Source organism: Telopea speciosissima, chromosome 3, assembly GCF_018873765.1.
Source record: "Telopea speciosissima isolate NSW1024214 ecotype Mountain lineage chromosome 3, Tspe_v1, whole genome shotgun sequence".
Lineage (NCBI taxonomy): Eukaryota > Viridiplantae > Streptophyta > Magnoliopsida > Proteales > Proteaceae > Telopea > Telopea speciosissima.
In genome coordinates, this window is record NC_057918.1 from 30,689,330 (window position 1) to 30,716,158 (window position 26,829).

The following is a 26,829-nucleotide window of genomic DNA, read 5'->3' on the forward strand; positions in this document are numbered from 1 at the left end:
ATGTTTAGTCAGACTAATTTGTTTGGAATCATGAATATTTAATGTAGGTCCTAGACCTTAATCTAGGTTGCGATTCCTTATTCCTTCTTTCTCCAAGTGGAGGATATTTCCTCTAGAATCAAATCATTATTCTCGCACACAAGGAGAGAGAGAGAGACCAAACCCCTAAACTGGTCTTAACCGGTGTCAACAGGTCCGATCGATTTAATTCCGTCCAAATCGAGACCCAACTGATATACACATCAGCCTTCAAAGCATAAATCGAAACTGGACCAAATCGATATTTGGTCCACTCGGTCCCAATTTTCTTGGTTGGTTCCAGTTTGGTTACATGATTCCAGTCCCTATTTGACACTCCTTACTGTTTATGTCAAGACTGGTTCCAATCCCCCATCCCTCTATATTAGGCCAATTTTAGACCATGTGAAGATAACTGATGTAGTCAATCCAGACCTGGCGGTTCTCTTAACTCATTACATTTCAGGCAGTGTCGGTAACCCTCTCCAGAAAGATATTTTCTAAAATGAAAAACTGAAATCAGACCAAAGAGGAATTCAGTTAGTCTGGTTTTGGTTTTTCCGGTCAGGTTTAGTCGGGCTTTTCGGTTCGGCCTCCAAATTGAGCCCTAGTTTGTCATAACACAAGGAAATTCTACAAGTTCCCTTCCCTTCCCTAAGAGCATTATATCAACATTTGACATTCAAAAGTCTTCTATAATTTTTCAGAGTTTCTGAATTTCAAAGTTCAAGCCTTTTTTGTCTAATCCATGTGGAAAGCAGGTTAGGACCTAGGTTTTGATCTCTCATCTGAGAGTACATTTTCTCTTCCTCAAGTAACAACTAATTGAATTTAAATCATCATATTCTTGTAAGTGCCAAGAGTCAATCAACTTGAGTCCCTACAAGGGCTAGAAAATGCCATCAAGTTTAGTTGCCATGTCCAAGTCAGGAGTTGATCATATTCCATCCTTGAGGTGGTCAATAAACTCTCATTTTCAACTAAAATCTCATCCTTAAATGATTAATAAACAATTCCATTTGAAAACTGCTCTCATGGTCAGATTTGCTCAAGGATGGGCTCATTCTGCAACATTAAGCACCATATTGTAACCAAGTGAATGACAGTAACAATTCCATCACTATTAAACTCTCCTCAAAGAGACTGAAACAGCAAGACCACATGTAAGATGATGTATCCATTAATGGCTAACCATTTTTTTTTATGATACAATTATGAAAGCACCGCAGGTCCAATCACAGTGAACAACCCAGGTGAAAGCTTAGGTCGGGAACAAATTGCAGAACCAACAATACTACAAATATAATTGAGAAAAAAGAGGAAGTCCCAAGAGCTAAACTGACATAAAAGGTGAAAACTTACATCAATTTCACCACTGATTTCCAAAAAGTTATGGTTGCAATTTACAATGTGGGGGGTGGGCGGGGGGGGGGGGGGTGAGTTTACTGCAGAAGCAATCTGTTCCCCAAACACAAGTTGCCTAAAAGGTCAATCAGTGACTGTGTCTTGCTTTAGAAAGTGTTTTCATCAAGCCTTTGCCAATTTTCCAAAACCAATAGACGTTCATCACTGCCAACACAGGAGACACCAAAAGCAAGGTGTAGAAGCCCAACGGAAAAATTTTCTTGACCTGAAAGGAGGAAAAAAAAAAAGTTAACAAAATGAGCAAGTAAGATGATGAGTTAATCTCAGGTTCTCTTTCTTTTATCCCTTCTTCCCATCCACCCACCCACCTCTCCGGCTGGAGGGGGAATACTGAATTTGGAGTCCCCCTCTGGCTTCAAACACACAGACAGAGACATGATACTCTTCCAAAAAATTGACAAATTTGTTAATCATCAAGACCTACTTTAAGTAATGGACCAGTGCATTTCTAATTTTTATATAAATTTTTACTCCCTGGTTCTTTAAGAGCCACATTTTATAGCATGAAGTTACAAACCAGACAAGCACCTGGTCAAAATGAAGGTACACGTGAATGAGCAAGAAGATGAACAAAAGGATCCTCGCAACCTGAAGGCAAAGAAAAATCCCATGCTAAATCAAATCACAACAGCAAACATCATAAGAACAATACCGGAAAAAAAATTGCTAAGAACTTATTGATCCTCATGAACTCATACATTTGACATGATCTAGGAAAGGAAGGATTATTTGTAAATATGTGTCCACATTTCCCACCATGGCTTCTTAGGAAATTCTCAATAGAACAATCAGAGAAGACATCATCCATTTGTAGTGAAGATATCCTAATATTGTGGTTTGTAACTTTGATTACACTAGGACGGATAATGAGGTGGTGAAAATTGAGGAGAGGGAAATTCCACAAAGTGATTATTTTAGGTATCTTAGCTCAATCATAAATAAAGAAGATGATATAGAGGATGATGTTTCACAGAGAATTAAAATAAGATGGATGAAGTGGAGAGGTGCGTCCAGAGTGTTGTGTGATTGGGGTATTCCTTTAAAGCTTAAAGCAAAATTCTATAAGACAGTCATACGACCGGCTATTGATGTATGGTGTGGAATGGTGGGCAGTTAAGAAGCATTGTATAGATAAACTCAGTGTAACGGAGATGAGGATGTTGAGATGGATGAGTGGCAAAACTAGGAAGGATAAAGTAAGAAATAATCATATTAGAGCAGGTTTGGGAGTAACTCCGATACATAATAAGATACAAGAAAGTCATTTGAGGTGGCATGGCCATGTTCAACGGAGGCCTTTAGATGCTCCAGTACAGAAGAGTGATTTGATTCAGATTGAAGGAACTAAAAGAGCCAGGGGCAGACCTAAATGACCTTAGGAGAAATGGTGAGGAAAGACATGCATAGCTTAGGCCTTGTTTCAAGTATGACCCCGCATAGAGCTGATTGGAGGGCAAGGATACATGTAGCTGACCCCATTTAGTTGGGATAAGGCTGAGTTGTTGTTGTTGTAATGGCTCAAAATGTCTAACATCTAAAACAAGAGAAATTCAAAGGTTATAAGCACTACATTTTGAGGATACACCCAACTGCAAAGCATGCACATAAGTCAGAGTATATGGCAGTTTGAATTACTCATAAAAGCATGTGCATTGGACTATTATCTTTTGTTCACATAGGCACACCCATGGTTCTAAGATTGTGCATGAGTTCATAGATCCATCATCTATAAGGTCTAGTATAAATAGAAATTATTCAAAATCAGGTAACAAGGACTCAAGTCTCAGACTGCACCAGCCACCCAAGGAACAATAGAATGCCATTGCAGAAGTAAAATCTAGAACTTTTCTGTCCAGAGACATCCAAATACCTGCACACATTGTTCAGTTCAGTAGATAAACCAATGTTGACAGCCAAGAATAAGAAAGCAAGGAAATTTCCAGATGCTATTTACCATCTTAAGTTAACAAAAGGAGTCGTGCTCTCAGTAAATAGAACTAGTAGTATGTAAAATTGCCCTTGGCCACTAACAAGTGAAAGGAATATTGGGAACAAGGAAAGCCCATGATGCAGAACCTGACAGTGAAATGTTACATCACCAAAAGAAAGGGTAAGCCAATTGAACAAAAAGCTGCTTGAATGATTCATATCTAAGCAGCGCCGTCTCCATATGGACCAGCTCAACTATAAATAACAACCACCTGATTGACTTGAGAAACAATTCATAAAAATATCTTTCCACTTCTCACTCAGTCCAACACTTACTTTTCATGGTTGAGCTCGAGGCCTTGAGTTTTTTGTGACATTTGGAACATAATCATAAGTAATTAAGGATTTCATCAATACTCCAAAGCATCCAAACACTTACATACTCCAGGCCTCCTAAAGCTGGAAAATTCCACAGGATCATTCCCAAGTCCAAGAGAAAATAACCAATTGAAATCTGCATGAAGGATGGACAGCATCCAACCAAATGTATAAGCAGAGCATAGCTTAAGAAAATACATACAGAATCATAATTAGTATGTTTGCACTATGATGAATGAAACAAATAAATAGTTGGTTCAGTATGTATACATACTAATATAATATCACCCCTAAGTGAGCTGATGCACATTCCAACAAGAAACCAAAGTTCTTTTCAATATTGCTGGATAGTAATGCATGACATTTTATCCACCATAATCAATAGAATATTCAAAAAGTTTTATTTCATAAAAAATGATTTCTGAACAAAATATAGGGTCATTGTCGCCAAGGTAAATTTATCAATATATTGCATCCAATTGTGGCCATTCATATCCTAGAAATAAAACATGACTAACTAAACACAAATACTGGCATGATATAAATCACAAAATAACTCATAGATTCTTTTTTAATATTTGGATGTGCATGATCCAAGGGTTTAAAAAATATATATAAAACAGTGATGATCATTTGCCTTTGTGCATCCGACTAAGTTGATTTTTGGCATTTAAAAAACAGGGCAGGGGCCATAAATATGTTGGTCACAGATCCTAGCATATAAATCATGCATAGGAAACTCTACGATTAATAGATGTGTTTTGTTTAAGGGTGCAACAAGATTGTTAGCTGCATCACTCTTTTTAGGGGCATTAATGTCATTGATATAATTAAGAGACACATTTGGGATGAAAGATATCCAATAACCCCGTAGCTCCTGAACGAAACGATGACGTGAGTACTTTGAAACTTTAAGACAATTTTAAAAAAGCTTATTAGTCAGTTTTTTTCATCTCATGCCTGTCATGTGTTGCTTATAATCACAGAAGGATGAGATTTTCATCCTCCTGTGGGTCATGCTAGCAGCCTAGCACAACCTTATTCAGGGATGTCTACACTTGTTTTTCAGGTAGAAACTAAATTCCATGTTTCCTGGAAACGGCAAAAGCATCTAATTGGGTGTCGCAAATATTCCATCTCGTGCATTCCCTTTGGGTTACATGAAGTGTCAAACATGGGCATGACTCATAATTTGAAGTGTCCAGGTAACATAGGCTAAGTTGGTAGTCTAAAGGGGTGATCCTACAACCATAAGCACAATTAAGGGGAAATAGTGAAATTTGCCCTTCAATGGTTGAAAACTGTTGAACCTAGAAGATTCTAACTTTAAAATAACATAGATACTTGGATCAGGGTCAACACATATATGTCATATTTAGTTACCTAATTTAGGATTTTACCTAGTGACCTAGATTAGGGTGCATTAGTAGGACAGTAAGTAGGAATGGTCTAGATAGAAGGAGACTGGCCTTTGGATATGAAAACCTTGTATGATGTGTGTTTGGGTGTTCTAACATGTTTGTTAATGTGCTAAGAGAATGATGAAACCCAAGTAATTGAGGTGGAACACTGATGGAAGAAATGGCATGTTGATTGAAGAAGATCTGGCTATCGACGAACTTCCGTAATGAAGTGATGGACTTTTGTGAAGCTAAAGGTTGATCTAGCTTGAAGAACAAATTGAAGAATACATCAAAATGAAAGTGGATTAAGTTGAAGGCATCTGAAGACATAGGATTTGCTCCTTATTTGTATATTTATGTAATCATTAATTCATTATGTTGATCTCCACAAGATTAGAAAACCCATACTAAAAGTCAACTAAAGACCTAATGAACAAACCTAAGAAACTAAGTGATTTGACTTAAAAAATTATATGACTTGTGGGTAATGACAGTCATCCGTGCTTACAAAGGAATATTAAATTATAATTAAGATATCGTTGAAAGACAACCATGCCTGATATTAACTGTCCGCGGATAGTCGTGACGGACTTTTGTCACTTGCTTCCGTCCCGACAGAGACTATGGTTTCTGAGTCCTATTTCCACAGACTTCTGTGGGAGTTGCATGGACTTCTATCCTATGAACATTTAATGCTCCGCAGTATTTATGTTTGACTAGATTTGAATATATTAAATGAATCACTTGAACTCTAAACAATTGAGTGGGAACTCTAAACATCTCTATTGATGTTAATGAGCTCCAATAGTTAGATTTCTTGAACAAAGAATTTTTTTTATTGAAAATCAAAATAGTTTGAATATTTCCGATCTTTGAGAAAACCCATGATTGACTCTAATGGCTAGTTTAACATCTAGTTTGTTGCCTATATAAAGGCTTGAGTCATTTGAATTGATAAGATATGGAACTTACACAAAAAATTCATCTTGAGAAAGGGCTTGACAGCTAGTGAGAATCATTGAGCTTGAATTGGTGCGGTTTCAAACTTGTAAGAAGTCATATTGCAGTGTATTGCTTGTGGACGTGTTCTACAACTATAGTGGTGCTTGTGGGTGTATTCTGCAGCTGAAGGAAGAAATCCTTGATCTGTGTGATCTGGGTAAAAATTCTTGGCATGTGTGCCTCGAGTAAGAAATCCTTGGCCTATGTGGCTCAGGTAAGAAATCCTTGACCTGTGTGATCTGGGTGTTCAATCCAAAGGACTGTGATTTAGAGGTTTAAGGCTTGATTCCTGCCATTTGGAAAGGGATCCTTGATAATGGAAATCCTTGGCCTGTGTGACCTGGGTAGTGGATGTAGGATTGGTGAATCTGAACTACTCTAAAATCACTTGTCTCCTATTGTCTCTATCTCTTACTCTTGCCTTTTGATTTTTGCACTATTATTTTAATCGTTTGTTACATATTGCAAGAAAGTGTAAGAAAGCGTTGTCACCTAATTCACCCCCTCTTGTGTGTTGCCTTTTGATCCTATACAAACTTTGGTGCCAGAACTTTAAGTTATTGTGTATGAATCAATTGCTATGTATAGTGATAGAAAGTAAAAACCAGCAATCTACATTGCCAATAACCCTATGTTTCATGTGATAGTGAAGCACACTAGAGTCGACTACCACTCTGTCTGAGGTACGGTTTAAAGTAAGAAAATTGTCATTTAGTGAGATTTGAAGATCAGCTGGCTGATATGTTTACCAGAGGGCTAAAGGACAATTCATCAAAAATAGTAATGCACTTCTGCTGCACCTTAAGGGGGACAGTTACAAAAGCTGAGACAAAATTTATTGTCATTTTCTGATAGTGATCTGTGATTGGAGCTGAACTGCTTGCATGAATTTCTTACTTCTTCTGTTGATCTATTCTTCATGCACCATTTTCCACTTCCCTTTTTGGTTCTTTCCTCCTTTTGTTTCCTGATTTCTTCAATCAGTTCTCTTTAAGAAGGGTAATGTTCTCATTCACCCCTCTCAATAATGTCTTGTGGTAAGAGCTACCCATAAGAATTTCATCTGTTCCATCCTTCCATAATCAGATGTCTTTATTACCTAGATAATTGTATACTTTGACAAATGACCAATGAGAGCAGACCACTCAAATTTCCTATACATCAACTTCCTTCTAAACCTTTGAGCCCACACACCTGAATCATAAGTATTTAGCAACATTACCTCCTTTCATGCGCTAACTAGAAAGACTCAGAAAAATCTCACAAATTCTTCCCTCCAGGTACTCATCCAAACAAAATGTCACCCCAAGCCATTACATGCCTCAAATACAGCATAATGCCTTTTTGATCGATCAAAACTGACTGGAGGAGCCAATCTGCATCTAAGGATGGGGTCCTCTCACAAAAATTTCAGACGATAGTGTATTTATAGACATCCTTCTTTTAGGAAAATATAGAAATTGTAAGTGTCCAGCAAGGTAAACTAGGATCAGTGGTCAAACATAATATCCTTCCTGTGGACCTCTTGGTATCTAAAGGGTGGCAGAAGCCACAAGGCTGCTGCTTGTGCAAGGAGTTGGAGTGAGTTATGCAACATTTCCAGCCTGCCCTTTTACTTGGGCTGTCTGGGTTCTGGTCATATGCAAATTCAATAAACAATGAGTTTGCACAAGGGACATTCCATCTGTGATTATTTCCAGTTTTTTTCTGGCACTAAAACAGATAAAGAAACTGTTTGCAGTGTGCCCAGCACCGGTGACTGGAAAATATGGAAAGGAATTAACTCAAGGATCTTCGAGATTGCAAAAATCCCTATGGAATAGCTAGCTATGAAGTTTTTCAGAACCTTGGTTCGTTAGGCTTCTAATGGTAAGCACAGCATTATACGTAATTTGTATATCACAGTGCAGTCTTAGGCTGCACAATGCCCCCTATCTTCTTGATGGACACTGGCTCATCTTTTTGTAGAGCTTCTCACCTGCTCTTTATCTTAAAAAAATTCCTCTATACAGCCAGCCATTTGTCTTCTAAAATTTTTTTTGGGTGAATAAATATATTACCAAACCCCAGGAGGGAGCAGGGGGAGAAAGAGGGGGGGGGGGGAAATATACAAAGGAGAAGGGGAGAGAGAAGAAGGGGGGGGGGAGAAAAGAAATCCAAAATCAGGCCACCCTGAAGAGGGAGGAGGCTGTAAAAGAGAGCTGTCTAAGCCCCAAGTAACAACAATATGCCTGTTCCTTGGGGTGTCAATAATGGATCTATGGGGGATAGAGCTGAGCTTGGAGGAGACATCGAAAGAGATGTCTTTCCAAATCAAGTCGAAGGAACGAGATTTGGAAGTCCATATCCTAAGATTCCTCTCCATCCAAATGTGATAAACGGCGGAGCCAGAAACAAGCTTTCCAACAGTGTCATAAAGAGTGCTGCCTTTGAAGGTCATGTAAATCCAGTGCCATTCTCTATCAAAGGGTAAATGCCTCCTGCTACGGAGCCAAATGGACAAGAGGGCTTTTTTCCAGATGGTGGATGTAAAGGGGCAGGCAAAGAAAAGATGGGCAGTGTCCTCAAAACCATTCTAACAGAAGATGCAAGAGGGGGAGACAGGGATATTACAATGAAGGAGGAAGGCTTGGGTTGGGAAGCAAAGGTTAAGGGATCTCCAGACCGTGCGGCTATGGCGAGGGATGAGGCCTTTGAACCAGACTAGATTGTGCCAAGGGACAGATGGGTTAGGGTTACGAACGAAATTCCAAGCCGAACTAAAGCTAAAGCGGCCGTTGGGGGAGGAGAGCCAAATAACCTTATCTGCAAGAGCTGGGGGGAGGGGAGGAAGGGGGAAGGGTTGGCCAGATCTGAGAGAGGATGGGGATATGGGCGGGTGGGGGGAGACCAAGAGCCAAGAGAGATGATGGACGAGAGGGGGGCAGATTTGGGAATGCAGGAGGAATAAATTGATCTAGCTCCAAAGAAGTTGTAGAGAACTCCAAGGGGGTGCCAAGGATCGAGCCAAAGAGAGGTTGATGATCCATCAACAATAGCCGAGGAGGTGGCTCTAAGGCCAAGGGGGCGAAGGAGGAGAATCTTACGCCAGACCCAAGACGAGTCGGAGTGGATGGGAACAGTCTAGATGGAATCATTTTTGAGAAGATTGGAGTATACCCAGTTGACCCAAATGGAGTCATGCCTAGAGGAGATTTTCCAGATGAGCTTTAGGATTCCTGCGATATTAGAATCACGGATGTGGCAAATGCCCAGGCCCCCTTTTCAGCCTTGGGGATGGATTTTCAACTGATTGGATGCAGAAATTTTTGGAGTCTTCTTTCCCTTTCCAGAGGAAGGCACAGAAGAGGTTTTCCATAACTTTGATAGTGGCTTTGGGGATACCATAGATGCCACACCAGTAAATGTAAGATGATTGGAGAACCGATCTAATGCATTCAAGCCTACTAGCATAGGAGAGGAGTTTGCCTTTCCAAAGCTGGAGCCGCTTACGGATATTGTCAAGCATGGGAGTGCAATGATGGCTGGAAAGCCTAGCAAGGATGAGGGGAAGGCCCAGGTACTTGACAGGAAGGGCTCCAATGGAGAGGCCAGTTAGACGCAGAAGGGCATCATTGTCAGAGTTGGGGATACCAGCCAGGAAGATTTTGGATTTGAGGAGGTTGATGCGGAGGCCGGAGAGATCCTCAAAGAGGCGGAGGGAAGACATGATGGTAGAGATAGAGGAGAGGGAAGCCTTTGAGAAGATCATCAAATCATCAACAAAAGCCAGGTGGGTAAGGTTGAGGTGCTTGCATTTGGGGATAGGGGAGATAAGGTGGAGATCTGAATTGGATTAGAGATTCCTAGAAAGGACTTCCAAGGCTAGGGAGAAGAGAAAGGGAGAACGGGGGCAACCTTGGCGGATAGCAACTTTGAAATGAAAGAACCCGGTGGGGGAGCCATTAACCAGAATAGAGAAAGAGGGGGAGGAAATACAAGCAAAAATCCAGCGGACGAAAGCAGGGGGAAAACCCATTTGGGTGAGCACATCTTAGTGGAGGGAGTCAAAAGCTTTGTGAAGATCAATTTTCATGAGGGCCGCTGGCGAGTGAGATTTTCGATCAAACCCACGCACAATCTCCGAACAGAGAATAATATTGTCCGCAATACTTCTACCAGAGACGAAGGCAGATTGATTGGGACTGACAAGGGAAGGGATGACAAGCTGAATCCTATTAGCAAGAATCTTTGCAATGAACTTGTAAAGAAGATTGCAAAGCGAGATAGAGTTGGAACTTAAAGATAGATCAAATCTAGTAAGAGAGAAGAGATTTACAGCAAGAAGAAGAAGGAGAGAAGAGAAGAGGATGAAAGAATCGATTGTGTGTTTAGTGATTCTCAACACACATATTACTTCATTAATAATCTCTTCCAAATTACATAGGCCTCCCAAGGGAGGTAAAGGGAAATAAAATAAGAACAAGAAAAATACAACTTGGTCATGTCTTATAACAAGATAATGACAGAACTACCCTTATACAAGATATTCTAACAACTCTAATAGATAGGTCTGAAATCAGACAGTGAGGAGGCTCCATCTTTTTTAGGGATGAGACATAGGAAGGTCTAGTTGATCTGGGCAAGTTAGTTGGATTTAAAGAAGAAGCTACGGATAGCTTTGAAGAGGTCTCCTTTGATAGAGTCCCAACAACTAAGGAAGAAACCCATACTGAAGCCATCAGGACCAGGAGCTTTGTTAGATTTGTGGGAGAGGATTGCCTTGGAAACTTCATCATCAGAGGGGATGGATAGAAGGAAGTCTGTCATTGGGGGGGGGGACAAACTTATTGATGAGATCAGGGGGAAGGGGGAAGGGAAGATTGAAGAGGGATGAGAAGGAGACAATCTCAGCTTTAATGTCAAAGACGGAGGTGAAGGGGGTCTCGTCCTGAGCAAGGAGCAAGGTGATGGAGTCGGAGTTCAACCTGGCTAGCAAGGAACGGTGGAACTAGGCCGTGTTAGAGTCTCCCAGCTCTAGCCACTTAATCCAGGATTTTGGCGCAAAAAACTTTCTTTTTGGAGAGAAAGGGAGAGAAGTTCCTCAGAGAGCTTTTTCTCTTCCAAAGCAAGCTCAAGGAGGAGCAGGTCCGATTGGAGCCGGGATTGAACTCAGGCTAGGTCAGGCCGGCAAGAGCAGACACAAGGGTATTTTAGGAACTACTTTAGTTCCAGCAGTCCTATTACATATTTTCCTCTTTTTTCCTTTTTTTACCTTTTACCTCCCTAGGGAGGTGGATGTAATTTATTTATCATTTGTAATGAAGTAATATAGTTGAGTGGAGAAGTCTCTCCAACTCAAGACATTACAACCGAAACACTCTTCCTTCTCTTCCTCTCTTCTTCTTCCTCCTCCAACTTCTTCTCCTTCTCTTCCTTGCTTACCTAACCTAAAATCCAACTACTGGGTGGTTGGAGGGGACAGGGGACGGGTCTACTAGATGGGAGATAATGAGGGAGTCGGAGTTGGATCGGGTCAGGGGAGGCCGGGAGGGGGGTTAGGGTAATGGGCTTGGTAAAGATGGGAAGGTTGTAGGAGAAAAAGGATTTATTAACAATGGGGGTAGTTAGGTCAGGTTAGAAAATGCCAGGATTTGAAGGGTGGATTGGGTGGGCCTAAGGGAGTGAGATTTGGATGGATGGTCGTGGGCCTGAGGGGAGATGTGTTGGGGAATCCAATGCCCGCCCAGACCCCAGCTCGGGAGGAGTGATGCGCGCTGGCTGGTTTGCAATAAGGAAATAAAGTTGCACCTTCCCTTGTAAGGCGTCTTTTGGGGGATTGGAAAGCGCTTGATCCTACAATTGGTATCAGAACAGGTGGTCGGGAGTTCAAGTCTCCCCAAGTGCGACATACTGCAGAGCAGACTGTACTTGCGAGTGGTCCCTAAGCCTGCGTTGGGGGGGGGATTGTTGGGGAATCCAATGCCCTCTTAGACCCCGGCTCGGACAGAGCGATGCGCGCTGGCTGGTTTGCAATAAGGAAATAAAGTTGCACCTTTCCTCGCAAAGCGTCTTTTGGGGGATTGGCAAGCGCTTGATCCTACAAGATGGGCCTGAGGGAGTAAGGTTTGGATGGATGGTCGTGGGCCAGAGGGGAGATGGGCTTAAAAGGAGGTCTAGGAGATCAGGTTAAGAGGACACGTGGGCGGAGATAAGAAAGTGGGGCCCGGTGAAATGGAAGGAGAGGGGTTAGGTAAGAGGGGGGTAATTGGGAATAGGGATAAGATAAAAAGGGTGGACGACTGCAAAAGGGGGAAAGGGGTTGGGGAGAGGGGGAAAAGTTACCAGACCGTCGTGCAGGAGAGGATCGCCTATCATGAAAATGGCAATTAGAGGTTGCGCAAACCTGAGTTTCATCAACGTCTGTGGCAAGGGAAGCTTGGAGAGGCAAGTTCTTCAGCACTTTGATGGAGGCGGCTGGTACTGAAGATCTTCCAAAGCAACTAAAGAATCGTCTCGAGACAGGCAGTTCAGCAAAAGAGACTTGTCAAGAGACGATTCAGTCACTAGATGGGAAATCGAGTCTCCAGGGGTAGCAGCGTTGGTCGAAGAGTGAACCTCGTCCAGACCAAGGGGATTACAGGGGGTCTACAACGACAGAGAAGTAGGTTGTTGGCAGGGTCAGAGTGTCAGGATCAGCGTTGGTCAGAGGAGCCTCGGGACCAGTGGGCGACGACGCCTCCCTGTCAAGACAAGAACCAGAGGCGGGAGGATCTCGGCGGAGATGGCTGTGGCGACGGCGAGAAGTTGATCTTCCTCTTCTAGGAGAACCGGAATAGCAAGTGTGTGGCGGTGGAGCAACGAGTCTAGAGGACCCAGGGGGTGCTTCGAAGGAGATGGAGGAGCACGAGAGTTGACTTCAGGAGCAACAAGGTTCGCCAAGTCTGCCGGAGGGGCAGCAGGAACGTCGCAAGAGGTGGAGGAGAGAGGGGCTTTGCCTGAACAAACTTTTGATTGGTGGCCAAAGACTTTGCAATGTATACAGTGAGGAGGCACCCAATCGTATTTCACCGGCTGCTCGAAGCTAAATCCGTCGTCTTCTACAATGGAGATGGACAAAGGAGGAGGGCAATTGCTTTGACGACGTTGAAAGCGGGTCCGGAGCCAAGGAAGTGGCTAACCAGATAGGCTTGCCATTTGGTGATTTCGGCAGATAATAGGTTGCTGGGGCAGAGGGTGAAGGGAGAGTCATTTTTTGAAGAAGGCTTAACATAATGGAGGGAAGTGTCAGAGGAAGAGGAGATTGGTTGATGTGAGAAGAGGGAGAACCATGACTTTGGTCTGCAGGAGCAGCAGAGGGGGTGATGGTAGAGGAGGAGATGGAGTCGGGGGTGGGGGTGGGGGTGGGGGTGGTGGTGGAGGTGATGGTGGAGTTGGTGGTAAGGGAGGGAATGGTATCGTGGTTAATGGTGGCGGTGGAGATGGCGGTGGCTGTGATGGTAGGGGTAGCTGAGGAGATGGAGGGAGGGAGGTGGTCGCAGGCAGGGGAGAGCTCATTCTACTGTCCTCTTCTAAAATTATTTTGATGGATGGAGAGGACTTTTCTTCGAAAGTCATCTCTCTCTCTCTCTCTCTCTCTCTCTCTCTTTTTCCTTTTCCTATATCCTAAGAAGGAAAAGAGGAAACACAACAGCCATGATTTCAACCTTAAATCTCAATTTACCGGATGTTGGAGCATTTTGGCCGGGAAGCTAAGCGGTAGTAATTCAACCCTAGGGAAAAATTAAGATGTGTGCTATGTTACTCATATATGTGAAAGTTTCAATATAATTTCGTAGTCTGTTACAATATAAGAACATATAAGAAGAAGAATAAAGGAAGTGAAAAAGAAGGCATCACGATGGAGAGAAAAAGGGGAGAACCCTAGGGCCACGATAGGATTCAGAATATCTCCTATCATGGTCTAGATCCACCTACGTATAACTTATAACATATTAAGAGCTAAATACAATTAAGGACAAACTAAAGTAATTACCACCAAACCCATCTAGTAACAAAGACTTAACATAAACTCCCCCCCCATGCTATACTATTTAACACTCCCTCTAAAGTTGGAGTATATATATCTCCCATACCCAGCTTAGAAAGACCACTAAGAAATGCATACCTAAAAACACCTTAATGAACATATCGCCAAGTTGATTGCTTGAGTTAACAAAGTAGAGTAAAGTTTTTTACATAACAACATTCCTCACAAAATGGCAGCCGACCTCAATGTGTTTAGTCTGCTCATGGAAAACTGGATTATAAGCAATATAGATAGAAATTTGTTACTATGTCTAATCTTCCACCTTTGCTTTGTCTTTATCTACTATGTTTTTACCTACCAAGTATAAGAAAGCTTTGTTGCATCCTAGTTGGAAACATGCTATGGATGTTTAGATGGATGCCTTGTTGGATCATCGAACATGGTTTCTTATTGACTTACCCCCAGGAAAAGGAGCTTGTGCAGGGTTGTTGGATGTACATAGTTAAGTACCTACCAGATGGTTGAGTTGAGCGGCTGAAAGCTCGCTTGGTTGCCAAAGGATATACTCAAGACATATAGTGTCGACTATTTTGAGACTAATCTCTAATATTATTTCACCTTATTCGTGTTCTTATCTCCTTGGTTTTGAATCTTGATCGGCCTCTATTTCAGTTAGATATTAAAAATGCATTTCTTTATGGTGATCTTGAAGAAAAGGTATATATGGAGCAACCTCTAAGGTATGTTGCTCAAGAGAATGCGTCTAAGGTATATCATCTTTGCAAGGCTATTAATGGGCTGAAACAATCTTCTTGTGCCTGGTTTGATAAGTTTGGTAAAGTAATTGGTGTTTATGGGTTCATTCAGTGCTTCTCTGATCACTCTGTACTTGTTCGTCGTCGTGGGGACAAGGTCGACATTCTTGTTGTGTATGTTGATGATATTATAACTTCTAGTAACGATTCCTTTGGCATAAAGATATCAAGGCATATCTACACCGGCATTTTCAAATGAAGGACTTAGTGATGCTTAGGTACTTTTTGGGAATTGAAGTTGTTTGTTGCAAGAAGGGTTTCAACTTGTCTCAAAGGAAATATGTTCTTGATCTTCTACTTAAGATTGGCATGTTGGGCTATAAGCCTGTTGATAACCCTACGGATCCTAATCTAAAACTTAGGGCATAAGATGACAAACTTTTTGGATAATCATCAGTACAGAAGGCTGGTTGGGAAGCTTATTTATTTTAATATTACTCGTCTAGATATTTCCTTTGTCATTGGAGTTATTAGTCAATTTATAGAGAATCCTTACTAGGCTCACTAGGATGTTGCGTGCCGCATTCTGATATATCTTAAAGGTGCTATCAGGAAAGGTCTTGTTTATTGACATCATGGTCACACTGATATTGTGGGTTATTCTGATGTTGATTGGGCTGGTGTTGTCGATGATAGTTGATCACCTACTTGATATTGCACGTTTGTCGGTGGTAATCTTGTGACTTAGAGTAAGAAGCAGACTATTGTGGCTCCGTCTAGTCCAAAGGCTAAGCATAAAGCTATGGCATATACTGCAGGGGAATTAATGTGGTTGAAATCTCTCATTCAAGATTTGGGGTTCTCAGTTGCGAAACCTATGAAGATGTATTGTGATAATCAAGCTACAATTTATACCACCAGTAATCCGGACTTTCATGAGAGGACTAAGCATATTGAGGTCGACCGTCATTTTGTGAGAAATGCAGTTATGCAAAAGCTTATTTCGACTCCGACAATCAACTTCGTGATATGTTCACGAAGGCGTTGTTCCGGCCTACATTTCTTAGTGGTTGTTCCAAGCTAGGTGTGGGAGATATGTATGTATATATATAATCCAGCTCGAGGGGGAGTGTTAAAGTGTATATCATGGGGTGATGGTCCATGGACATCCATGGAACAGTGTACCGTAGGATCATATCTAATAGCTTAGTTGTCTTTAGTTGTTTCCTTTTGTAATTACACTAAGGAAGTTATCTTGGTTCTATTGTAATTAGTCATCCACTCTTAGTAGCATCCCTACTAAGAGGCGATAGTGATGTAGATCAAAAGATGAAGAACAAAAGACCAAAACAATTGATGCAGATTCATCATCAAATAGGGTTTGTTTCATTGGGAATAAGTGTAGGGTTGGGATATATATATGTTGGGCCTTTGTTCCCAAGGGTTTTTTATGTATTAGGCCACTTTAGTGGGCCTGAAATAGGGGTATATAGGTTGCATACGGGATTAGCCCAATACTTAGTTTTTATTTTGTGTTTTTAATTGAACCGGTTTAAATTGGTTGCATCCAATTGGTTCAATTGGTCTAATTTACGTGAAGTGAACCTATTAGCTAAGAGGTTCTTATATCCTATTGGCTACTAGGGAATCTTCTTTATTTTAAGTAGTTTAAGTTGTTTTAAGTCATTAGGACTCTATTTTAAGTCTATTTGACTTTCCTAGTCAGTTTAAGTTGCCTAATAGGTTAGGGATAAGGTTAGGCCATTCCTTTTTAGTGTCTAAGTCTATTTTTGAGTCTTCTATATAAGTTTGTAAGGGAGGCCAGTATTGTACACGAATTTGATTAATGAAAAAGCTTTAGTTTGCTGCCATAGCTACTGCTCTGCTCTGTTGAGTGAACCTTGTGAGTAATATCAAGGCTACCTTGTGGGTAATATCAAGGTGAAGGGATTGGTGGACTCCGATCGACTCCTTGCATCTTGTAGATCGGGAGGTCCTTCTTCTAGTTCTTCAAAGCTGCTACCATTGAAGATTTAATCTTTCAAGTACGTAGTTTATTAATTCAGCATTTAACCTTCTTCTTTTGATCCTCTAACCTAAGCTCCATCTACTCCTATTATCACCCCTTCCATTAATCCATAGATCCATTAGAACCCTAAAACCTTAAATCCAATTCTGCCCTAAATTGCAGAATTTTGTAACTCATCCAAACCCTAACTTCTTTATACCAAAATAACCCCCTAGACCTGCCCATTAATACCCTATAAACCTCTTTCCTAAAATCTGCCCCTAAACCCTAGATCTTACAAACAGTCCATTTTCATAAGGCATCCTACCCAAAACCCTAAAACTCAATTCTGCCCAAAATTACAGAATTTCAAAACTCATCCAAATCCTAACCTTTTTATACCATATTGACCCCCTAGACCTGCCCATTAATACCCTATAAACCCCTTTCCCAATATCCAACCCAAACCCTAGGAATTGACCTAAATCCTAGTGCTGTCCATTCGAACCAGCAGCCCCTTTTGTTATTTGATCCTGTTGTTTGGCTCCTAGTAGGTCTCCTACCTATCTAGGACTACATTAAGTGGTATCAGAGCTATGGCGGAGGGAAGCTCCAACCAAGCCTTGAAAGACCCACCTCCCTTTGTTTTCAAGACCCAAGTTCGTCTACCCAATGGGAGCACAGCCATCTTAGTTGTTGATGAGAGGAGACGTAACAACATTATTTCACAATCCGTGGTGGATATGTTGTCCCAATCGGGAGAGATTTGCATCGAGCCTACGGTAAAATCTGTGTTGAATTTGGGTGTTCTTCATACTATGATGGTGCTTGGTGTAAGCCGGTACCATCTCCAAGGAGCTTTATTGCAGTAGGTTGCAATTGGTTGAATGCGACAAGGTTGGATTGAACCGAAAAACAACTTGTGTGCCCTACGATTGACAGCGTCTATACCATTTGTTTACTCTAAAAGAATTACAACCAAAGGTGACCACATCGACTGTACAGCCACAAGGACTGCCGAACATGTCAACTCAAATGCAAGTGACATCCACTGTGTTTGAAGTTTCACCTATGGCAGATGCACCAACAAAAGATTCTACTAAAGCGGTTTGTGTTGAAGAGATTCAAGAACCTATAGCTAAAGAAATTCAAGTAGACCAAGCTGCACCAATAGTTGAGATCATGGTTGAGAAGCTCGGCCATCAAATTGATGTGGAGGTCCAACACACAATGGTAGAAGAAACTATTGAAGAGGGCAAAGTAGACAAGGCTGAGGACATGGAAGAAGTGGTGATTGACAACACTCCACAAGAAATCATCGACATCCAAGATGTTGTTCTTGAAGAGGTCGAGCACATAGAGTTTGTTATGCCACTATGGTTCTTTGAAGAGAACGCTCCACGCATTGAAGACTTTATCCCCAATGTTCCCTTCACCGAAATTACGTTTGGGGATGGTCAAGTGTTGATCACATGTTGATTCCCCCTCATCACTACAAAATTCGAGGGCGAATTTTTTCAAGTTGGGAGAGTTGATGCAGATTCATCATCAAATAGGGCTTGTTTCATTGGGAATAAGTGTAGGGTTGGGATATATATATGTTGGGCCTTTGTTCCCAAGGGTTTTCTATGTATTAGGCCACTTTAGTGGGCCTGAAATAGGGGTATATAGGTTGCATACGGGATTAGCCCAATACTTAGTTTTTATTTTGTGTTTTTAATCGAACTGGTTTAAATTGGTTGCATCCAATTGGTTCAATTGGTCTAATTTAAGTGAAGTGATCCTATTGGCTAAGAGATTCTTATATCCTATTGGCTACTAGGGAATCTTCTTTATTTTAAGTAGTTTAAGTTGTTTTAAGTCATTAGGACTCTATTTTGAGTCTATTTGAATTTCCTAGTCAATTTAAGTTGCCTAATAGGTTAGGGATAAGGTTAGGCCATTCCTTTTTACTGTCTAAGTCTATTTTTGAGTCTTCTATAAAAGTTTGTAAGGGAGGCCAGTATTGTACACGAATTTGATTAATGAAAAAGCTTTTGTTTGCTGCCATAGCTACTGCTTTGCTCTGTTGAGTGAACCTTGTGAGTAATATCAAGGCTACCTTGTGGGTAATATCAAGGTGAAGGGATTGGTGGACTCCGATCGACTCCTTGCATCTTGTAGATCGGGAGGTCCTTCTTCTAGTTCTTCAAAGCTGCTACCATTGAAGATTTAATCTTTCAAGTAAGTAGTTTATTAATTCAGCATTTAACCTTCTTCTTCTGATCCTCTAACCTAAGCTCCATCTACTCCTATTATCACCCCTTCCATTAATCCATAGATCCATTAGAACCCTAAAACCCTAAATCCAATTCTGCCCTAAATTGCAGAATTTTGTAACTCATCCAAACCCTAACTTCGTTATACCAAAATAACCCCCTAGACCTGCCCATTAATACCCTATAAACCTCTTTCCTAAAATCTGCCCCTAAACCCTAGATCTTACAAACAGTCCATTTTCATAAGGCATCCTACCCAAAACCCTAGAATTCCAACTTCAACTGATCCAACTTATACCATTAGACTCATAAAATTCTGCACATCATTACCAAATAAAACCCCCACTTAATGTAGTCCTAGATAGGTAGGAGACCTACTAGGAGCCAAACAACAGGATCAAATAACAAAAGGGGTTGCTAGATCGAATGGACAGCACTAGGATTTAGGTCAATTCCTAGGGTTTGGGTTGGATATTGGGAAAGGGGTTTATAGGGTATTAATGGGTAGGTCTAGGGGGTCAATATGGTATAAAAAGGTTAGGATTTGGATGAGTTTTGAAATTCTGTAATTTTGGGCAGAATTGAGTTTTAGGGTTTTGGGTAGGATGCCTTATGAAAATGGACTGTTTGTAAGATCTAGGGTTTAGGGGCAGATTTTAGGAAAGAGGTTTAGAGGGTATTAATGGGCAGGTCTAGGGGGTTATTTTGGTATAAAGAAGTTAGGGTTTGGATGAGTTACAAAATTCTGCAATTTAGGGCAGAATTGGATTTAGGGTTTTAGGGTTCTAATGGATCTATGGATTAATGAAAGGGGTGATAATAGGAGTAGATGGAGCTTAGGTTAGAGGATTAGAAGAAGAAGGTTAAATGCTGAATTAATAAACTACGTACTTGAAAGATTAAATCTTCAATGGTAGCAGCTTTGAAGAACTAAAAGAAGGACCTCCCGATTTACAAGATGCAAGGAGTCGATCGGAGTCCACCAATCCCTTCACCTTGATATTACCCACAAGGTAGCCTTGATATTACTCACAAGGTTCACTCAACAGAGCAGAGCAGTAGCTATGGCAGCAAACAAAAGCTTTTTCATTAATCAAATTCGTGTACAATGCTAGCCTCCCTTACAAACTTATATAGAAGACTCAAAAATAGACTTAGACAGTAAAAAGGAATGGCCTAACCTTATCCCTAACCTATTAGGCAACTTAAACTGACTAGGAAACTCAAATAGACTCAAAATAGAGTCCTAATGACTTAAAACAACTTAAACTACTTAAAATAAAGAAGATTCCCTAGTAGCCAATAGGATATAAGAATCTCTTAGCCAATAGGATCACTTCACTTAAATTAGACCAATTGAACCAATTGGATGCAACCAATTTAAACCAGTTCAATTAAAAACACAAAATAAAAACTAAGTATTGGGCTAATCCCGTATGCAACCTATATACCCCTATTTCAGGCCCACTAAAGTGGCCTAATACATAGAAAACCCTTGGGAACAAAGGCCCAACATATATATATCCCAACCCTACACTTATTCCCAATGAAACAAGCCCTATTTGATGATGAATCTGCATCAACTCTCCCCAACTTGAAAAAATTCGTCCTCGAATTTTGTAGTGATGAGGGGGAATCAACATGTGATCAACAGCTTTGACCATCCCCAAACAGAATTTCGGTGAAGCGGGAACATTGGGGATAAAGTCTTCAATGCGTGGAGCGTTCTCTTCAAAGAACCATAGTGGCATAACAAACTCTATGTGCTCGACCTCTTCAAGAACAACATCTTGGATGTCGATGATTTCTTGTGGAGTGTTGTCAATCACCACTTCATCTTCCATGTCCTCAGCCTTGTCTACTTTGCCCTCTTCAATAGTTTCTTCTACCATTGTGTGTTGGACCTCCACATCAATTTGATGGCCGAGCTTCTCAACCATGATCTCAACTACTGGTGCAGCTTGGTCTACTTGAATTTCTTTAGCTATAGGTTCTTGAATCTCTTCAACACAAACCGCTTTAGTAGAATCTTTTGTTGGTGCATCTGCCATAGGTGAAACTTCAAACACGTCGATGTCACTTGCATTTGAGTTGACATGTTCGGCGATCCTTGTGGCGTCGATCGATGTGGTCACCTTTAGTTGTAATCCTTTTAGAGTAAACAAATGGTATAGACGCTGTCGATTAGGTAGGATACACAAGTTGTTTTCCGGTTCAATCCAACCTTGTCGCTCGTCCAACCAATTGCAACCTACTGCAATAAAGCTCCTTGGAGATGATACTGGCTTACACCAAGCACCATCATGATATGAAGAACACCCAAATTCAACACAGACTTTACCTGTAGGCTCGATGCAAATCTCTCCTGATTGGAACAACATATCCACCACGGATTGTGAAATAATGTTGTTACGTCTCCTCTCATCAACAACTAAGATGGCTGTGCTCCCATTGGGTAGACGAACTTGGGTCTTGAATATGAAGGGAGGGGGGTCTTTCAAGGCTTGGTTGGAGCTTCCCTCCGCCATAGCTTTGATACCAATTTATGTAGTCCTAGGTAGGAGTAATCCCACTAGGAACCAGGCTAATAGGATCTCTTAACAAGGCTGGCCGATTGGGACAGCTTAGGCTAATTAGGGCAGAATTAGGGTTATGGTTAGGGTTTCGACTTAGGGTTTTATTTGGTAATGATGTGCAGAATTTTATGAGTCTAATGGTATAAGTTGGATCAACTTTGGTTGAGGCTGGAATTCTAGGGTTTTGGGTAGGATGCCTTATGAAAATGGACTGTTGGTAGGATCTAGGGTTTAGGGGCAGATTTTAGGAAAAAGGTTTATAAGGTATTAATGGGCAGGTCTAGGGGGTTATTTTGGTATAACGAAGTTAGGGTTTGGATGAGTTACAAAATTCTGCAATTTAGGGCAGAATTGGATTTAGGGTTTTAGGGTTCTAATGGATCTATGGATTAATGGAAGGGGTGATAATAGGAGTAGATGGAGCTTAGGTTAGAGGATTAGAAGAAGAAGGTTAAATGCTGAATTAATAAACTACTTACTTGAAAGATTAAATCTTCAATGGTAGCAGCTTTGAAGAACTAGAAGAAGGACCTCCCGATCTACAAGATGCAAGGAGTCGATCGGAGTCCACCAATCCCTTCACCTTGATATTACTCACAAGGTTCACTCAACAGAGTAGAGCAGTAGCTATGGCAGCAAACAAAAGCTTTTTCATTAATCAAATTCGTGTACAATGCTGGCCTCCCTTACAAACTTATATAGAAGACTCAAAAATAGACTTAGACAGTAAAAAGGAATGGCCTAACCTTATCCCTAACCTATTAGGCAACTTAAATTGACTAGGAAACTCAAATAGACTCAAAATAGAGTCCTAATGACTTAAAACAACTTAAACTATTTAAAATAAAGAAGATTCCCTAGTAGCCAATAGGATATAAGAACCTCTTAGCCAATAGGATCACTTCACTTAAATTAGACCAATTGAACCAATTGGATGCAACCAATTTAAACCGGTTCAATTAAAAACACAAAATAAAAACTAAGTATTGGGTTAATCCCGTATGCAACCTATATACCCCTATTTCAGGCCCACTAAAGTGGCATAATACATAGAAAACACTTGGGAACAAAGGCCCAACATATATATATCCCAACCCTACACTTATTCCCAATGAAACAAGCCCTATTTGATGATGAATCTGCATCAACAATATTCACGTGAACAGTGTCACAACCCCATATTTGCCTTGGTGGGAATATTAGTAGGAGATCTTGTGGTGCCCAAGACTCGATTACATGAAGGCTTTATTAGAAAGTTCAATTTTGCGTGGGAGCAGTTTTGTCAATTCTTTTTAAGTTCTCAGCTGGGCCGATGGAGTTGTTTTAAAGGTGGGGACCACAAGACACTAGAGCCGGCAGCAACACTTAAAGTTATTTTAAAAGTGGGGACCACAAGGAATTAGAATCGGCTGCAGCATCTTGAAGACTCCTAGAAGACTTGAAGATCTTAATTAGTTTCTCTTTTGGTTTTTAGTAACTTAGACAAGTTAGACTTTCTATTTCAGTTACTTTCTAATTCAGTTTATTGCTTGTAAAGCAAGTCTCAGCCTTATAGGAGACTGCTATTTTATTTATTTCTATTTTCGACTCAGCCTTTGAGTCTATATATTTGTACACCCCACGATTATGCTGATGAATGAGAATATGCTTTGAGCATTACTATTGTCCTGGTCAGAGGATGAAGGGCTGATGAGAGTCTGGCTCAGAGAGTTGAAACCCTATCCGATGCAGTGAATGCGCTCCATGGCCAGGAATGGCAAGGGAGTTTAGTCCCACATTGGTCGGGTAGTGTGCGGCAGCTTGGCTTATGACCTTGAAAGGGCCTCTCCACCCTTAAGCTTGTGCTTTTGGGTTGGACGCCATTAAGTGGTATCAGAGCGGGCTGTCCGTGCACCGGCCATGTGGGGGCCCATGGCCCAAAGCTGGGGGGAGTTGATGTAATGAATGCGGCTCTATTGTCAGGAATGGAAGGGGAGTTTAGTCTCATATAAGTTGGTTAGTATGCTATAGTTTGGCTTATGACCTTGGAAGGGCTTCTCCACCCTTAAGCTCAGGCTTTTGGGTTGGAGGCCATTACTATCCCCCTTATCTTCTTTCTATCTCTTTCTTCTTCATTATCTCCCTATTCCCCAATCAAGTTCCACCTTCTCTATTGCTTGAGATTGTCATTGAGTGCTGCTGTTGCATCTAAGAAGGACCAGAAGACAACACAAACAACTACTTAAGTTGCTGTTGCTGATCAGAGGACAAGTCATCTCCACACCTGCGGTTGCTCCAGTTTCTATTTCTCTGCTGCTGCAATTGAAGGACCTGATCCCAGCAGTCTTTACTCCATCGACTGATACTTGGAGAACTGTTTCAGACTCCTAAGGCCACTCGATCCCAGTCTTGGACCCTGTTGTTGGCTGGATTGATCTGCAGCACCGACCTTCTACTTTGGTGATTACCTTCCAACTCTGATTTGCTTCTATTATTATTGATGATCTGTTGCAACTATTGTCGATCCTACTGTAGAGTGGTTCTTAGTTGAACCCCTTCTACCTTAGGTAGTTTATCAATATAAAACATATAGCTAGTAACAATAGAGGGTATTCTCTCTCTATTGTGTTCTGGCTCTTCTCCCTCTCTGGTTTCTTCTCTCTTCACTTCTTCTTCTTCTGCTCTCCATTGCTGATCCGCTAATCTCTGATATTATTTTAGATCCAATTCTGGTCGAGTGGCACACTTAGGGAGGTGAACAACTTCCCAAAACATGACACAGATCTGATGGTTGGATCTGCTACAACAGTTTCTCCTATAAGAAGTACCAAAACCAACAAAAACAGGGTATCACAGGGCCTGATATTGCAGGGAGAAACAGAATTGAATAAGGCCTTTGATTCAGCAGTAAAATACCTCCACCATACGGCAGATCAATAGTAGAGTAGGCTCTTTCTCCAGATAAGACGAATCTATTGTTTTAGAGCTTCATCGAACAAGAGAAACCATCACAAACCAGGTAAGGGGCAGCAATTGTAGAGTAGGAAGATCAATAGTAGAGTAAGCTCCTTCTCCAGCTAAGACAAATCTATTGTTTTAGTGCTTCATTGAACAAGAGAAACCATCACAAACCAGGTAAGGAGCAGCAATTGCTGCACACCACATGTTTTGCTTTAAAGACTCCCAAACCAGAAACAAGGAAACAGCAAGAACAGGTTAATGGTGCTCTGATACCATGTGACAAAACCAGGGAAACACTAACTAGTACCTACCTATAGCAAGAGAAGAAGAAGAACGAACAAGGAGAAAAGAAGAGCTGACCGATTAACGTATGTTCTGTTCCCTAACTAATAGCAATAGGAATATTTAATAACACAAATAAAATAGGTAATTACTAGCATGCCCTTAAAACAAATGGAATACCAAAAATACCCCGACAGTAACTACAATTTTAACCACACACACATTCACATGGGATTGTAATATGTTGGAATAGTTTCTACTTAACATAACTGCTACTGCAACTGATAACAATGGCAACAGGTTCCATACTTTTTCATCAATGGCTTCTGTTTCCTTCTTTATCTTTGATATCTAAAACGATCATGTCCATTTAGAATGCTTTTTACAACATTTGTGTAAGCCATCACCAAGGGTCAATATATGAATCTATAATTGCCACTGCCTCATGTGGCATTTTCAGACAGCAAATGCAGTCTTCCCTCTCAGTACTTCTTTCAAAGAGAGATCTCCCAAAGCCCCTTCTCCAAGCAATTCATCCAGAATCTAAGAATGACCACATTCATCTAATTTCATCTGCTCACTTCTTAAGTATTTCTTACTATCTATACCAGGGAACATCAACTGGTAGTCTGACAGCACCAAGATCAGAGTGAAATTTATTTCACCTAAAGGATGACAAACCAAATGTTTGTCTTGGTCTATTTTCTATCTTTTCATTATTTATCAGGGAAATTTTCATCTCCGTTTACTTCCATTTTTACAACATTATCCAGTGCTAAAAAAAATGGACATGTAAAATTCATTTGCACAGCAGGTAGTCAAGACTCAAAATTAAGATCAGACCCTTTAAATCTGCATACAATTACCATTCTTGTTCTCATAAAAAATAAAAATAAAAAGCCATTCTTGTTTAGGAATTGTAATCTGAAGAGGTCATTCATATATTGCAATTTGTAAAGTAAAAGCACTAAAGTGCATCAGGACAGATGTATCTTCATTTTCTTAATACAAAGATGCAAACATAGAACCCACAAGGAAATGTGCAAGAATCAAATCAGACTTGGATCTTTAATCATTTGGGAACCTCACAGTTAAGTGTTTGTAGCAAACTTACCCCCAGAATGGTATCAGATAGAGTGGACTGCCTATATATAATAGATACTTCTTGAGAGTCATCATAAAAGTCGTCTGATAGAAGGAGATAGAGAGAAGCAAATGTAACAAGAAGTGCATGGAATGTGGAGAAACCACTGCAAAAGAAAGAGGAGCAAGGAATTAAACCTTAAAACTTACTACCTTCTGAGATAAACAGGACATTAACTGTTGAAAGAAGTAAATTGAGAGAAATATTACCGGTTGTTCCATTCAATTTTTTGTGCTTTGTTTAGCTTTGAATATGCCCTGAAGAATAGCAAACTAACCAGTCCCGTAACTTCATAAACCTTCAAGAACAAAAAATGGATAATTCAATGATTAGAGAGTAGAAAGAAAATGTGGAAATGAAGTAAACCAATTAACTTACAATCTTGCACATGACGATGCTAGCAAGAACAGATATAAGCCAGTGAATGTATTTGCTTTGACTGAAGTAACCAGTGGAAGAATTTAAAACAGAGGGGAATTGAAAACCCCCCAACATCTCTCTCTCCTTGTAATAGCTCTCTGTGTTTAAAAAAAAAATTAATGGAAAATTAAAAACAAACCGATTGAGAAACCAAGAAAAGCCATGTCAACTTCTGCCGCACAAATCAGAAGCCGAAAATACAAAGAAAGGAGAAGATACGTTCTGTAAGAACTGACTCACGCTTTGAAGGTTGGATGGATCTGCAGAAATTAACCATGTCGTA

General features: G+C 40.7%; 1 protein-coding gene and 1 long non-coding RNA gene across 3 annotated transcripts; both read right to left on the reverse strand.

Moving 5' to 3' along the window:
* Positions 1 to 1,432: 1,432 nt before the first annotated feature.
* LOC122654760 (TLC domain-containing protein 4-B) lies at positions 1,433 to 26,829 on the reverse strand. Of its 2 annotated transcripts, none has more exons than XM_043848999.1 (9): positions 26,787 to 26,829; positions 26,505 to 26,640; positions 26,336 to 26,424; positions 26,097 to 26,232; positions 3,812 to 3,886; positions 3,398 to 3,519; positions 3,238 to 3,313; positions 1,972 to 2,031; positions 1,433 to 1,648 (listed from the first exon to the last, which is right to left on the reverse strand). In XM_043848999.1, exons 2-9 carry the CDS (start codon positions 26,619 to 26,621, stop codon positions 1,511 to 1,513), a joined length of 813 nt encoding a protein of 270 aa, XP_043704934.1. In that variant the 5' UTR covers positions 26,622 to 26,640; positions 26,787 to 26,829; the 3' UTR covers positions 1,433 to 1,510. The 2 variants fall into 2 exon arrangements, with proteins under 2 accessions (XP_043704934.1, XP_043704935.1); XM_043849000.1 differs by having other exon boundaries at positions 1,961 to 2,031.
* Positions 23,485 to 23,849, reverse strand: LOC122654761. Its single transcript, XR_006331962.1, has 2 exons — positions 23,784 to 23,849; positions 23,485 to 23,572 (listed from the first exon to the last, which is right to left on the reverse strand). It is a non-coding gene; the product is annotated as an uncharacterized LOC122654761 (long non-coding RNA).

What these genes read in the sequence shown, in the direction of transcription:
- LOC122654760 (XM_043848999.1), bottom strand. Translation starts at nt 26,621, where the DNA reads ATGTTGGGGGGTTTTCAATTCCCCTCTGTTTTAAATTCTTCCACTGGT. An exon ending in TATCTGATACCATTCTGGGG is followed by an intron (nt 3,887 to 26,096) that starts GTAAGTTTGCTA and finishes TCCTTCATGCAG; the next exon opens with ATTTCAATTGGTTATTTTCT. An exon ending in TATTGTTCCTTGGGTGGCTG is followed by an intron (nt 2,032 to 3,237) that starts GTGCAGTCTGAG and finishes CTTTGCCTTCAG; the next exon opens with GTTGCGAGGATCCTTTTGTT.